We start from the raw sequence: 15766 nt of genomic DNA on the forward strand, positions 1-15766 counted from the left end.
GATGGGTGATAAAGTTGTAGTGGTGAAACTATCCTGATTGGAGCAGGCATCCTGTTCTGAATTAGCAGTTTCTATTTTCATTTTATGTCTGACTTGCTCAGCTGTGTCTTTTAACATTTCAGCAATTCCGGTTCATTCAGAAGATTTATTTCATTCTTTCCAGCAGCAGATCCTGTGTTTATCTTTTCTCACCTCAATAAGAACCCTTTCCCCTTCACCATATCAGTTCTCCAGCATTACTGTACACATCATGTAGAAGAACAAAAATGAGAGTCATTAAACTAATGACCATTAGTCTTAACAGTGTCAGTGAACAGATGCCTACAGTGCCTGTTGTGTGAGCTTTTAATTGCTCTGGTTTTTTACTGCTAAAGCATAGTTATCTCAGTAGTGGCTTATTAGTAAGTGTACATGTGAAATACTGTCAGTTAATGCTAGTAGATGAATTGTGACCAGGAAGGGGACAATCTTCAGATTAATGGTAGGTCCTCTTTCATATTTGGTCTTTTCTGATTTGGAGACTTTGCTTTTTGGGGGGTGCTTCTGCTTCTTTTTTTACATTATTTGCTTTTTTGTTCACTTCTTGACTTTTTTCTAGTCAGCCTTTGCTTTGTTAATGCTGGGCAGTGTGTCTCACTCAATACAACACACAGTTAAAACATTGTCCTTCTTCAGGTGCTTTCACTGGCAAGAAACAAAGGCAAAGTACACTTGGAGAACCACCACCCTCTCTCCCCCCCAAAATTAAGAGGAAATGAGAAAATGGGTGGATCAAAGATGTCAAGACTGGCATCACTGGACTGAGGGAATAGTTAAGCTGAGATTTAAATGGGGCTAAATTAAGTATGTAACAGTATGGATGCATGCTTGGAGAAGTGAGTTGCAGTGTTTGAACAGCGGGCCTGGGTCAGGGAAAGCATTTCACCAGCAGAAGATCAGGCGGGAACAATCAAGATACTGGAAGTCAGTGGCAATAATCTCAAAGTGCTAGATGACAATAACAGAGATGCTAATAAGACAAAGATAATTTCTTAGGGAAAAATGGCTTCCTAGGAAGTAGCACGCTTTACCTGGTGGTTGGTGTATCAGTATTCCTGACATCAGTAAAGCACAAAAAGCTTAAAAGCTCTACAGTATTTGCAAAAATGCATTTGAGACTTAGAGACTGTGTGCTGTGAACAGTTTCTTTCGGGAATTTCTCTTTAAAATCATGCTGAAACAGGTGTGCGCATGTGGAGGGTGCTTGGCTGAAAGGCATTCACCTCATGTGCCTTATTAATAGCCTTAAACCAACATTCCTACAGCAGAGCCATGACCATTTAACTGCTTCCTTATTGTGAAAATGTGCCTGACCGAGTCAATGTGCTAGGCTGCTCAGTCCATAAACCCTGCAAAGGGACTTACTGCAACGGAGAAAGAAGAATAGATGAAGAACTGGGTTAATATCACTAGAATTATCAGAAATGGTGGAAAACTAACAGTGGAAAAATCACGTTTTCCTCACCATGTGTTAGACACATTCATGTACTGAGCTGTTGTAAATCATAAGTTAGCCTGAGAGTGAACATCTGGCTGTGGCATTCTCTACAGTCTAATTTCTTTCAGGTGAGCAAGGATTCATCAGCTAGAGGTAACAGGGAAGAGAACCATTTTGATTATTTACACTCTTGTTCAGGGGGGTCTGTCTTTGTAACTAGAATTTCGGGACATCCCCCACCCCCAGCCCCTCTTTGAAGATATGTTGACAAGATGGTAGCAGGTGCTCTCAGTGCTCTGCTGAAAAAGGTGGATGAAGAACAGTGTTAGCTCAAGCTCTCCTATTCCATGGGACAGCAGTACCAGGAGCGTGTTTATAAGTATTTTGGTCATTCGTGGGTGCTGTTAGGCTACCACACACCACCTTTCCCATCTTGTTTGAGGAAAAGGGAGAAAATTATTTATGATAATAAAGAACAGTGTAATACAGCACAAAAAAACCCCTACAGGCCCATCCAAAGGCTTAGATCAGAAGTTAGGCAAGTTTAGAGCAAAAACATACAGAATTTTAGCAATGAAGGTAGTTAAATGTGGAAATAATATATATATTATGTATTTATATATTTTTCCTTGATATACTCGAAATATATATACTTTTCCTTGATATACTCGAAACTGACTGAATCTTTTAGAAAATGTTTCCTATTTTAAACTTGCTGCAGAAATTTCCTCACCCAGTTCTGTCGCCTGTGTCATGCAGGTCATGTTAGTGCCTTTGGAACGTACAAGAGAAGTACTGGTGCCACTGAGGTCAGTTCTCCATTTACTTAAGCAATTTCGCTCTGTCAATCTGTACATACACAAGCCTTTACACAGCTTTATATATGCATATTTATTCTTTGTGGAAGTCACTGAAGTAGGTCAGCAAACACCACTGATCAATAAAGATTGTTCTTGCGTCTTGTGTTATTTTAGTTTTAGTTATTTTAGTGTAGCTGAGTGACCTTTGTGTGTATGATGTAAGTATATCCTTTTTTAGAGGGATATTTATGTATCCTAGAGTAAGCTGATTTGACTCGTCTCTGAAGAGGAATCTTGCCACCTTATTCTTCATATTACTGGATTATACCTGTTTACATGGTATTCACGGGACTCTCTGAAGGTTTCGTTCATTGCGAAGTTTTTTGATGGTAGATGTTGATTGTCAGAAACTTTATATCTTCCTAATCTGTCAAAGTTGCTTAGTTGCATGCTCTTTTGGTTCTCCTACTTGACTTTTGGGCTATTTGATCTTCAAAAGGGTTGCACCAAAGATGTATTTTCTTATTGAGAAATTATTCCAGTTCTTGGTGGCTGAGAGTTTGCCTGTTTCCAGGTCTATTTCTGTTATGAGAATTTGTAGTAATTTACAGTAGCAGAGCAATTCCATACATTTAATCTACCTGTTCAGTTCATGATAAACACCATGCTGTCGCTGATGACAACGCTGCATAAACAGTATGAAATGAAGAAAAATTACTAGTGCTAGGGCAGGCTTTTTTTAGGCTGAATACTTGCCAATTTTCCCCTGCCACCTGAGTCAGAAGCAGATGTACTGAGACTGAGGGCACGGAGAGAACTCTGTCATTAGCAATGAAAGGCATGGCAATGCCCTGCAATATACAATAAAGAGTCACTGTTCAGCCTTCCCCACATTACAAAAGTCTCTGTTTATAATTGCATTTGTGAACATCTTTAATGTAAAGATCTTCAGTATTTAGCTCTGAAGTATATAGTGGCTTAGGATTCTTTTTTTTTTTTGCTAAGTGCCGTGGTTTTAATACCATTCCATTGCCCCACACATTTCCCTTCTTTGTGTTTTCATTATGCAACAGGAATTCTCTTAAAAATCTGGATCCGCCACTAGTTCTAGCAGGTGTTTGGCTTCTGAGTGCCAGAGTTTTTTTCCTTACGCAGCTTATGGATGAGAATTTCACTGCCCTTAGGCACAATTTCAACTGAAGTATATGAAAAGCATGTTACTATGTCAGTTCAAATTATATCACGATTAAAGAAAAAACTCGAAAGGAAATGAAATACAAATAATCACACTAACATAACATTAATAACATTAAGGTTATAATTTAAATTAAAAAGAATTGGGAAAATCTGAGTCAGGAGTCCCGTGTCATTCTTAGCCAGACTCTCCTGAGAGCACCATTGTAAAAGGAGGATAATGACAACTTTGAGCCATATGAGATCTCTTGATGAACAGTACTTATAGTACTATACTATGTAATAACTAAGTGTATTTTCTAACTCTGTATAATTTACTGTATAGGAACTAAGTCTTGTGTAAATTCTTGTATCCTACTTTCTCTCATCGGTAGGCTATTTATCTGATAGTGGCTAACAAATTTTTTTGCCGTACCCAACAATGTGCTAGGTCCCATTTTGCTCACATATAAATATGTGAATTGCTAGCCACCTGTATTGTCTTCCTTGGTGTATTTAAACCTGCATGTAGAAAAGTTGGTCGTATCTGACTGAGGATATTGTTCCTTAAATCCCGAATCCTGCAGTCACATCAGTGTGGGCGCGTCACTGCAGCCAAATGAAAACAAAGGGGCGTTTTGCAAGTGACATGCCGAATTGCTTACAAAATGGTGCCATGAAGTTTCACCTGCCCAAAATTCTTGCTTTATGTTAGCTTTTAGGAGGCTTCCCATTTAGATGCAACTCTCGGTTACCTGGGAGCATTCACACCTTTCTTTTATGCTTTCTTTAGTATTATTACAGCAATTATCCAGTCTGGATACTGGGGAAGGGGATGAGAAGGAAGTAATTTATTAAAGGGTGATGTTGCTCTTGCAAGCCTATTGGGTGCCATTTGCCTCACTAGTAAAGGATTAGGCATCTGCAGCCCATAGCCTGCTACAGCCTCTCATCCATCTCATGTGGCCCGCAATCATCACTTTTTTTCTGTTACCGAGTAATCCAAAGGCCTATGTTAATACATGGCCCGCCAAAGCTACTAAGGTGTCTTGCCTCTCCATGACAGAGGCTCCTACTGCTCACTGAAGGAATCGCACTATATCCTTTCTCATTTCATTTTGTTCTTTCTTTTGCTCCTTAAGCAATAGGAATCTTCATTCAGTGCGTGTCTTGATTTGTTGGGCTTTATAATTCCACTGCCTCTGACAGTGATCCTACGTAGCCTTTAAACTATGCTCTTTTCTTGCCTTTTGTAAATAAATCTGCTGTTCCTCAAAGATTGTGCTTCCAGTCTCCTCCAGTATGTTACTGGAGCTGCAATCATCTCCATAGATAGATAAGCAAGATTGTCCATTTGTTTCTTGCAAATGAGTCCAGTTTTTAGCAACTTGTCAGTTTAGCAAAAAAAAAAAAATCTTTCACCATATGGTGTTCATGATAAAGGACACTGTAACAAAACTTTAAAAAACTATTACAGATTATCCTGGTTTCTTTGCTAAGGATGCTGACAGTACTATTGTAGCATATTTTTTGTATGGAGATCATAAGGACCCTTAGAAACCTTCACTGAATAAGAGATAAATAGAGTTCCATGAGAATATGCTCCAGTAATGCTGAAAGGACTTGATTTATGACAAGAATTTTAACAATTATTAGGTTACTAAATAAAGAATAAAAAGAGGGTTTTGTTTAGAATAGTGGAACATATGGTGAAAGAAGGGATAAAAAAAATCTTTTTAAAGACTTCAGTCACCTGTGTCTGTTTTGCTTGCAAGACTTTAAAAAGAGGTTTTAATGAAATAGTATTTTCTGTCTCATTTCCAGATTTTTTTAACAAGATATTCCTTCCATTTCACTGTTTTAGGCACAGAGGAATGTTCATCAAGAGGATTTTAGTAAAACTTCAATCTTTTTTTTAAAAAAAGGTGTAAAAATACCCCAACCACTCCCCGTGCCCCCAAAGCACCAAGCCTCAGAGAACATGCAGGTAGAATCTTCCTTCACCATTCGAAGCCGTTGTTAGAATTTCATGTTATCGTAAGGCAGTGCTTTATTTAAGATAAAATGTTGAACAAGACCTTTAGATAAAACCCATAAACAAGTAAAGAAACAGAAAAATGCGATGGAGCAGTCAAGCTGTACATACAGGAGATAGGGGTTCAAGAATGAATTCCTTTCCCTCCATAGAGCAGGTACAGTCCCTCCTCACCATACTGCCAGCTCCGCTCAGCCTTTCGACGCCGATGCCACTGGCATACTTAATGCAGCTTCTCAGCATCTGTAAGGAGACAGAAAGTAGGCATCCCACTGTGCCGGGAATATAAGTAGTATCACCACTGTGGCAGGAAATCAGAGGACAGGGATTAAAATTACTGGGGTTTTTTGTTATCTAGTTTCTTCTCTTCCTACTGGTAAATCCATATCTTTGCAAGCCTTTTTTCTTGTTCTTAAGAACAGGCTTGTACACTTGGTACGTGAAACTCTACTCTCAGTGGTAATAGTAATACCTAAATTTTATAGTATATGTTTTATCCATATGCTATAAAATTGCTTTTACATTGGCTCTAAATATTGTTGTGCCCATTCCCCCAAGGCTAAACTAAAGACTTAGGGAAATAATTGGGCATTGCATATTTTGAGAGCAGAATCTGATCCACAGTCACTAACTTTCTGACAATAATTGGAAATGATCTGCTCTAGGGTTGTCTCATCTGAGTGCTGTATTTTTCACCTTGGCTCTTATTTATGCAAAGCTAGAGAGCATTGAATATCTAGCGTTATTCACAGTCCTAATAGTAAGTGTTTGTATTGCAAGGGATGTTGTTCTGCAGATGTATTTGGACCCTGGTTCTGTAAGGATGTTGGTGGGAACTTTGCCATTGATATCACTGGGAGCAACTTTGGTCTACTTGTGCAACTCATTTAAAAACAAATATTGGGCACATCAAATTGATCCTTTGGAAAGGAGGCAAAGTCTGCCTAACACAGAGTTTAGAAGCAGCTTCATTGGAAGAAGGAAAACTCCAGGGTTCATATTTCTTTTGGAAATATGAAACAGTTGATATTTAAGCTGGGTTTTGAAATTAAATGAGATTTTGGCTAAATACTACTGCAGCCTTTCAGTGAAAAGTTTAATCTTTTAGCCAGACCATAGCAAGAGAAAACATAAGTATTTGTTGATAAATATCCAAAAGCTTAATCACTAGTATAGGTTTTAGAAGGTACAGAAAAAGATTTTCAAAATGTGTTGATCTCAGTCTGCAGCCCAAGCTATGCCAAAGAAAATGTATTTACATTTAATCAAGAAAAATTTTAGCAGAAATGTCCTTTTGAAAAGACTGAAAGATAGCATCTTAATTTAAAACCAAAATAATCTCCATTATCCTTCTTGTGTTCAATGTTGGCGTTAAGTTGTACAAATCTACAGCATGAAAAAAGGTTTAGACTGAATGCTATTGTTTTGATGACATGATCTTAAGCACATTCAAGTCAGAGGAATGACTCCTAGTGCTTGAATGGGCACAGGGTTTGAGCAGCAGAGATGATGTAGGCAGTTGCTTTCTTGCAGTTGTGAATATGATAGTAGTTACAGCTTAAATTCCATTTTCAATAGTAGACGCTATTCAAGCAATAGTTGATCTTTCAGTTTCTAAGTTGCTTGCTGATAGCATTTTACTGTGTCATAAATAGGTGGCTTACGCAAAATACTTACCTATCTATGTCTTTTGCCTATCTTTATGTGTATCTTCAAATTACAGGCACATTTTCCCAAGCTTCTTTTATTTCTACATGTTCTAAACAGGTCTAGAATGAGAGATGAGAGGAAAAATCATTAGATTTGGGCTTAAATCAGACAGGTCTGAAGTCTGCCTTTAATACAGAGCATGCGCCACGGAAAAACAGTCCTTGAGTCACACACTTGAGTTCTGTCCCTGGAAGAACTTTTGGTTCAGTCTTTCATGTTGTCTCGTCATCTCACTTGTTACTTCCCTGATGAAATCTGACAGTCATGTTCAGTGTTTCAGGGTTCTTTTCTGAAGAAGTGCTTGGCTTTCATCAGTTCAGCTGAGTCCTTTTTCTTTTTTTAGAAGAAATGACGTTTATAGTTTAATTCTGGTTTGAAATGCTGGCCTCTTAGTTTATTATTAATAATTAAATAATTGGCCTGATCTCCAGAAATGCTGAGCTGCTGGCAGCTTCTGTGGAAACTCAGTTCACTTTAAATCAGGGTCTTTAAATGTTTCAGGGCATCTAGCATTAGGAAGTTGTTTTTGTAAATCTTGGCCATGACAAAAGCTAATCTGAGTCTTACTAGATATTTATTCAGCAGAACTGCTTGCTCTGGAGATATCTGAAGTTCTGAACTGTTAATGTGATTTTGTTTATCTGCTAATACACTTCTTCATGTTGTGATGAAGCTGGAGTGCTATGCTCTATCTAACATTTTTGTACTAGAGTCCTTGAAAATCCATTAAACTGAACTGCTACTTAGCTGGTATATTACTTCCCTGGGGCGTAAATCATATGCTACAGCAACTTGGTAGACAGATATTTAACTTGAATTAAATCGGAAGGCACACATTTTGGTATATGATTGGACTTGCCATGCATATTAATCCGACAAACATGTATTTACAAGTCATTAAGAATGCAGATAGTTTTTCTCACTTTATCTGCTTTTCCCATCTTTTTCCCTAAAACAGCGATTTTGGAAACTAACACTCTCAAGACCCTGCCCAATTTTCCCCTTCCAACAAGAACTAATAAAAAAGCCACAAAACTATGGGAAGCAAACTGCTTTCACTGTGCTGGTCTTTTTTTTTATAGAATTTACTTTGGACAGGATAGTGCAGTTGTGCATAACTATAAAGCTTTAGGTGAGTGGACCTTTATCTTTTGTTTGTTCCTCTTTTTACAAACAAGATATTGAGGGAGAGTGTGGTAATTTATCATCTTTGTCATTTAAAATAGATAATTTTGAAGTTTTCATCTTCTTCATTACACAAAACAGTTTGTTCTCATTATGCTTCCAATTTTAGCAAGCACGCAGGCTTAGTTAGGGAATGACTGATTTAAGTCTAGGTAATGCCGATTGCATTAAGAAGTGTGCATAAGAGCATACTTCTTGTTTTTCTCTTAATGTGGTTCTTGGTGCCAAGAAATTCTAAAATTAAAAATTCCTCTGTACCTGAAAGATTAGTGTTTTATTTCTAATTATGTTCAAGTAATTTCTTTGAGACATTCCATCTCTGTTTTCTCATCTTCTTGGCCTTCACAAGTCAGACTTAGCAGAAAGCTCACTTTCTAAAGCTGCTGCTGTTTATATATAAATATGGAACAATTACTTTCCAGTCTCCTGGTGGCTATGCTTAAATAGAATAGTGGCATGTTATTATGAGATTCGGTTGAACTTTGTCATAGCCTTTGTATCAAATGATCCCCGAGAATTGTAGACTAAACTACATTTTTAAATTTATCTGAAATTACAATAACAGTTTAAATCCTTGGATGAAATTGTTAATCTGAACCTTGGAAGGAATGACCAATGATTAATATTTGTAATTTTTAGTCACAGGGAAACGCTATGTTTTAGTGATTGCTCTGATTTGATAATTGCAAGTAAGTTGGATGGCAATAGTTAATATGAATCCTGGGTATCAAGGAAAAAAAGAGCAGTTAAAGTAGTTTGTGTTGTGTAGTTGTTTCAGAGTGTGTTAACGAGATTCTGTTTGGGTCAGACTGAGCTAGAAGGTGTGCTCCAGCAACACACCTACTGTGCTTCAGTCACTAAGAGATATTCAGTCTATAGGATTGACTAGACCTAGTTTAAAATAAGCCCCTCTCCTTCAGATGTGCTTTATGTGGGCATTCGGTCCTGCACACCATTTTTGTCTGCTGATTCAGTCCTACTTGGCCACGCTAGTTGCTAATGTCAGCATTGGCTGGGAAGCACTCAGTAATCATCCCTCTTACTTTCAGTAATAAAATAAAATATAAAATCCCCAAATCCAGCAACTTCAACTTGGGCAGATGCTTCTAGTCAGAGTAGTATACAGAGCAATGAAATCAGGCAGCAGTAAAAATGACAACATGCAACTCTCGGTGGAGTGAGATCTAAAAACCAGAGGCTTGGATATAAGCTATTTATTTTGTGTTCTGAATTGAAAGTGGAAGAGTAATTTAGTCTTTAAGCACCCAGGTGGGGAGTGATGAGTGAGGAAGCAATCACAACCTGAGATCAAAGCTGTGCTCAAAGCATAAGACTTTGAATAAGAACAGTACCATTTTGCACTTTCCAGAACCTACATACATTATCTGCTTATCAGGATAGTTCTCCTTGATCACATAGGTAGAATGATGTGGCATGGAAGATGTTATTTTTTTCAGTTTCTGACTAATAAGTTACATGTACCGATTAACTGATACGTAGAAAGATTTTCAAACACCAATCTGTTTCCAACTTCTAAACTTTCTTCTTTGTCAGTACGGTAGTACACACTTCCTTGCTACCTGATATATTAATTTCAATGAATTTTATGCAGTGATTATTATTATACCTGGTTTGGCTACATTATCACCTTCTACTGTCTTCATATGCTTAAGATCATAAAAGCTAGTTTAAAATGCCTGTTCTAAATCTTAAGTGTACTTGTAATTTGACACATTTAACTTAAGGCTATTAACATTAAACTGGCCATTAAACAGACTTAAAACACTAGCATGAAATGTAATTGTTTTCTGAAACTTGCACTTGCAGTCTTTAGTTTAAAACATGAATTTATATTGGATTAGTTAAGTCATTCAGAGATGATCCCAAATATACTATAAACCCACAGACTGTGAAATTTGAATTACGTTTAAGCAAAAGTGCCCATAGAAATATAAAAGCCTCACAAGGAACATTGGTAGATTCCTCAGTGGGGAATAAAGTGGGCTAAGTAGAAACAGTACGTTTTGTGTTAAGTACAACGTATGAATGAAAGTGCATTCGACACATGCTTCTTGTGTGAAGGTACCTATATCTAGAGGGAAAAAAAAGTTTTTCTGCTGCTTTGATGAGTTGATACAAAAGAGTTCTTTGAGCATTTGAAGCTTTGATTTTTTTAATGGACTTCTTGATTTGGGTGGTTTATCAGCTGTAATGACTTGGCTTCAACATCGGTTTGCCACGACAGCTCACAGTGTGTTCTTAGTAGATTTTTATTTTTAATTAAATGTTTTGCTGCATTTTTCCTTACTTTAGTTATACTAGGTAGGTAGCAGTACCTATTGCTGTAGTTAGCAGATCAGTTTCCACTGTAACCTCCTGTGTAACCTTCTAAAACATTCATCTTTTACACTGAATTTTTCCATGCTTGGAAGCCAGATTTTGCTTGCCATAATCTAGCAAGCATTCTTCTGCTTCTCCAGTGGCTAGCTGCTCATTAGCTTTTAATACGGAAATTGGATGTGTGAGAGAAGCCCTTAGTTTTTCATGTTATATTTATTAAATTGTTATTTCAGCTTCAAATATTGGCATCTTTCATATTCAAAGCATAATACTGATGAATGTCCAAAGACTTTCTGTTTTAAATATTTAGCTTATAAAGATGAGAAACACAAGCAAATTAATCGCTACATATCCTACTGACAAATTTGTTTATGGGAAATTAGGCAACAGTGTGATATATACATTTATCTAAGAAGTGTGGTGGGGTAATTTGGATTCTCTTCTGTCTGTAAATTAGGCAGCTCTTTCAAAAATATTGTTCTAAATCACTAGAACTTAACACTGTTCTTTTCCAAAGTATTTTACAAATATAAACTAAACTTTACATTACACCATTAATGTAGGTCAGTTGGTGTTGTGATTGTTTTGCACCTGGGGAAACTGAGGTAGAAATATTAAGTACTTTAACCCAGGCCACTCCAGATTTAGAATGCTTATCTCTTATCCATTAGTCCTGTGCTGAAATCATAGGATTACATCATTGCCGTATTCCCTCACATAGGATCTATCGATAGCCCATTGAAACCAGTGGGGAAAAATGCCAGATTATGTCAGCTAGTTTCATGTCTCGGTTATACTTAACATGTCAAGGTTTGCATCGGCTGCAGCCAGTTTGGATCCAGCATGAAGCATAACTATGGACCTCTCTTGGTTGCTTTATGGGGAAACTATTGTTATCAAATGTAGATTTATTCTCCATATTTTATGATTTAATTCTGCATAAATAAAGTCAGTTGGCTAAAGTGTACAAGTGAGACCACTGCTATAATAGGCTTTATGGAAACGTCGTGATAACATGATGTGAACATAAATTACTATTATGCAGGCCTGATGAAAAAATGCTCTTTAAAATCTTGTTCAGTCTTGCATGCTAACATATGACCTTTTACCCTAGTCTAGACATGTCCTTTGCAAGCTATTTCTAGTTTATATGAGGATTGCTTGATTTAAAACAAGTATGTTAATCTAATGCTGTCACGAATGATGGGGTTTACAGTCTGAGAAGCTGACAGCTTCTTCTTCGCAGAACAGAGCAAGCAAAAGCAACGTAAGCTTCTCCAGACCCATACTGCAAATGACATGTCATCTCCTTTTTATGAGATAAGCTGTGAGCTTCAGAAAGTGAACTTACTGCAAGAGAGAAACTGCAGAAGGTCTTGCCTTCCTTTTCCACTGCAAATTGGTTAAATTATGTGGATTACTTTCGAATTCTCTAGTTATCTGGCACTGAGATTACATACCTATATTTGGTACAGTTTTAGCCAACAGTCTGGAAACTGGTTGATGGCAACTGCTAGCTTTCCTGTAAAATTGCTATGTATATGTCAAAATAAAACAAACAATTTAATGAAACCCCATTTGTTAAGTTGACTCATTGGGAAATGTCCAGCAGTAACTTGTACATTTCAGGCCTTGTTTTCTTCCTTGAAAGGTTTCAACCTTTTGGAAGGTAATTTTCATTTCCTTGCCCTTTCTGCTCTCCCCCTACCACAGCTGGACTCAATATTCTGCATTCAAAAGATGATTGCTCGTTTTCTCAAGTATGCAAACCAATTAGCTTCTCAGGGTAGAGTTACAATGTAGTAGGAATAAGGACATAGAGCCTGTGTAGTACATTTGCTATGTATCTGGGATACTTTAGACCTACAATGAAATGACAGGGTGTTCAGCCAGCGTGTGTTCAGCATATCTAGCACATTTCAGGTGTGTTATGATTACTGAACATGCATAGATCAGTTAAGCAAAAGCCATTTGTCTCATAAGGACCTAGGTGTCAGACAGCCCAGATGGAGATACTGACTCTGATTTTGACAGAATTAGCTCCTTTGTAGCTCGAAATGGGCCTTTCTGCCTCTCCCAATCTGTTCTCAAATGCTCTTCACCGATTGTGAATAGCATACAGAACTAATGTGGACCACTGCCGGGTGTTCGCTCCAGCCATTCCCCGCTCCCTTCTGATTTCTTCTTTGAAGTAATATCTTCCTGCAGGGTAGGAAAGTAATTCAGTATCATGGTTTCATAGGTTACCCTACTTTGAGGAGGCTGGACTAGATGAGCTCTCAAGATGTCTTCCAAGCTGAGTTATAATATGATTCTGTCTTTGTATCTTCCTGTAAGTGTAGATATACTGTATTTAACCAAATGTCTGTTGTCTGCAGCAGCCAGTAACTGTCTAGTGAAGTGTATAAGGAAAAAGAAAGTGTAGCTTAATGTTGCTTTTCCAGTGTGGTTTTCAACAGTGATGGTTGATAAGCCAGAGATGGTATCTTTTTGTTTAATATCTTTTTGATTCTGCTGTTGAGGCATCTTGTTTGGTTTTGGACCCCTGTAAGCATTTGGCATATCCTTGTCACAGACCTCTATAGCAAAGTATCCACCCAGAAATACTGTGCCTGAAAATCATGACTTTTTTTTTTCCCAGAAGTTTGTGTCTAGTCTTTGTAATTATATGCATAGAGTTTTTTAAAATTTTGACTTGTGGTTGTAGTAGCTGCAATGTGATCTTTCTGAATCTCTTACAGACAAGAGCAGAACAATCCCAAGGTGCATACTTCTTGCCTGAGTTTGCACTTTCTCCGCAGGGGAGTTTTCTTGAGGATACCACGGGGGAACAATTCCTCACTTACCGTTATGATGACCAGGTCAGTATGCCATATGTGAAAAAGATAGAGATTGTCACATTCATGTAACTCTGAGATATAGATTACTATGAAACAAATTAAGATACAAAGTGTGTGTTATCTTTTGAAGACACATCAAATTTATAGCAAATTGAATGGTAACACACTGTACGAAATGAAAATTAAGGCACTTAATTGTAGAAATAATAGATCAAAACCACGTATAGAAAATCTTAATAGGATGTAGTAGAGATGAAAGCAAAAATGTTTTAGAGATGTGTTAATAGGTGTTTATAGTTAGTTCTGTAAAATGTGTAGAATTAGAGGTCGTTGTCCTTTCTGTGAATTGTTTGCCCTATCCTAAATTGTTTTATTTCATGGTTAAATCAGTATAAGGCAGATCTTGCATTTCCCAGCTTGTGAAAAGTCAGCACATTTTATTAGTTCATGAAGTTTTCAGAAGGGAAGGTTGAGTGAATTATAAAGAAACAAATGCAAAGTGTAATAATGGATGAAGCAGAGTGTTTAGAAAGCAACAAATTATGTATTTTAAAGTTAAAGATCTTTAATGCTTTCTCCAGACCCATAGAAACATTGTTAAACATGGAATATAGATATAAATGTAAAGAAAGCAACATGAAAGAAATGCTGTTAATCTTGGCAAAAGATCTAAAGTAAACCTAGGAAATGTGTGGCATGCTGTGGAAATTTACTCATAACACAATGTGTTCCAGAAGTCAGTTGAACTTCACATCAAAACAGTCTGAATTACATTCATAGACACTTACAGTACATTTCTTAATGTAAGAGGCGGGAATTTGTTAGGAAATACTCCCTGTAAAAGTGAGAGAAGAGCCAAACTTGCCCTGCAGTCACAAGGTGTGGTTCTCTCAAGTGATTGGCAGCTTTATTTTGAAAGACGGTCTCCTTGCAGGAGCCATTTTGAGAAAAGTAGTTTGCTCATCACTACTCTGAAGAGAACTGAGATGAGTTTATTAAAGCTTTTGATCGAGTATCTTTTTAGGAAGACAAAAGGAAGCAGAAAAGATACAATAGAAAGTATGCTGAGCTACTGTAAATTATTTGAATTTAGTTGAAATATGTTTACAATAATTCATACTTTTGCTACCCTAGAGGGTCTTGATTATCAACAGAAAAGGCACTTGGATAAGATGTCCTCTGGACCAAACACCTGGGAAAGCAATAACTTACAGGACAGTAAAATGCAGCTGCAACTCAGGCTGCATTTAATGACAGTAGTTGAAAAACACTGTAGAGGTTATATACTTTGATCAAAATAGTTTCCATTAAATGGAGCACATTTTAGAGAAGATGATAAATCAAATATAACAGAGGGATAGTTTGAGTCTTTGAATAGACTGTTTGGACTATGTGAATAGCATAGCTGATTAAAAAACAAAATGAATCCCCCCGCCCCCCCCCCCCCCCCCCCCCCAAACCTCAAATACCAGCATAGCTCTATACAGAAGCCAGTTCCAAGCTCAATTCCATTTGATGGAAAGTTTTCCATTAATTCCATTGGGATCTGAACTGGATATGGTCAGCTTCTGTTCTTTCACAAATGTGATTCAGCTTTGAAGCCTGCTCTTCCCAGACACTTAGTGAGCGGTATAAAATTAAGTTTGAATTCTTGGAACTGAAAACGGTGCTAAAATATCAGAATGTCGAAAATAAAAGCAACTGTATTAGTAGTAGCTTCTTTTGAAAGGAAATTCAGTCCTCAAGCATTATTTATTAAAAAATATAAATACATTGAATACAGATGGGAACTGATCTATATCTCTAGTTTATCTTCCTGCAAGTAAACCAAGAATTCTTCAGTAAATAGAAAGATTATTCTCCTTAAGTTTCTAGGACATTAATCACTGGATTGTAATAATGTACAGTTATAATTTACTTATGCTTTTGCTGAAATCTTTATACAAAACTCAATTTTATGTGGTCAAACTGAGCCAGAAAACTTGAATTTTTCTTGTTTTCTGTGTTTCATGCTACTCTTTTGTATGACATTTACTCTATGAATCAAAGGAAGTCTTAGAGGGTGAAAATCCTTCATTAGATAATTTCTTGAAGTTTTGTAAGCTGGTATGGATAGGCTTGATATGTGGTAGTTGTGATAAGGATATGCAGGTGGATAAAAAGAGGGGAATGTATATACATTGAAAGGCCATTTTTAATTACCTAA

The 15766-nt window shown here is 37.0% G+C and overlaps 1 protein-coding gene across 6 annotated transcripts in view; it reads left to right on the plus strand.

Annotated features, from left to right (window-relative positions):
- Positions 1-15766, plus strand: part of ADAMTSL3 (ADAMTS like 3) — a 188937-nt gene that overhangs the window by 18887 nt on the left and 154284 nt on the right. For all 6 annotated transcript variants that reach the window (XM_075506161.1, XM_075506157.1, XM_075506162.1 and 3 more), the window contains exon 3: positions 13462-13581. In XM_075506161.1, coding sequence (XP_075362276.1) covers positions 13462-13581 — 120 coding nt within the window. The remainder of the gene's footprint in view (positions 1-13461; positions 13582-15766) is intronic.

Source organism: Mycteria americana, chromosome 6 (assembly GCF_035582795.1).
Source record: "Mycteria americana isolate JAX WOST 10 ecotype Jacksonville Zoo and Gardens chromosome 6, USCA_MyAme_1.0, whole genome shotgun sequence".
NCBI lineage: Eukaryota > Metazoa > Chordata > Aves > Ciconiiformes > Ciconiidae > Mycteria > Mycteria americana.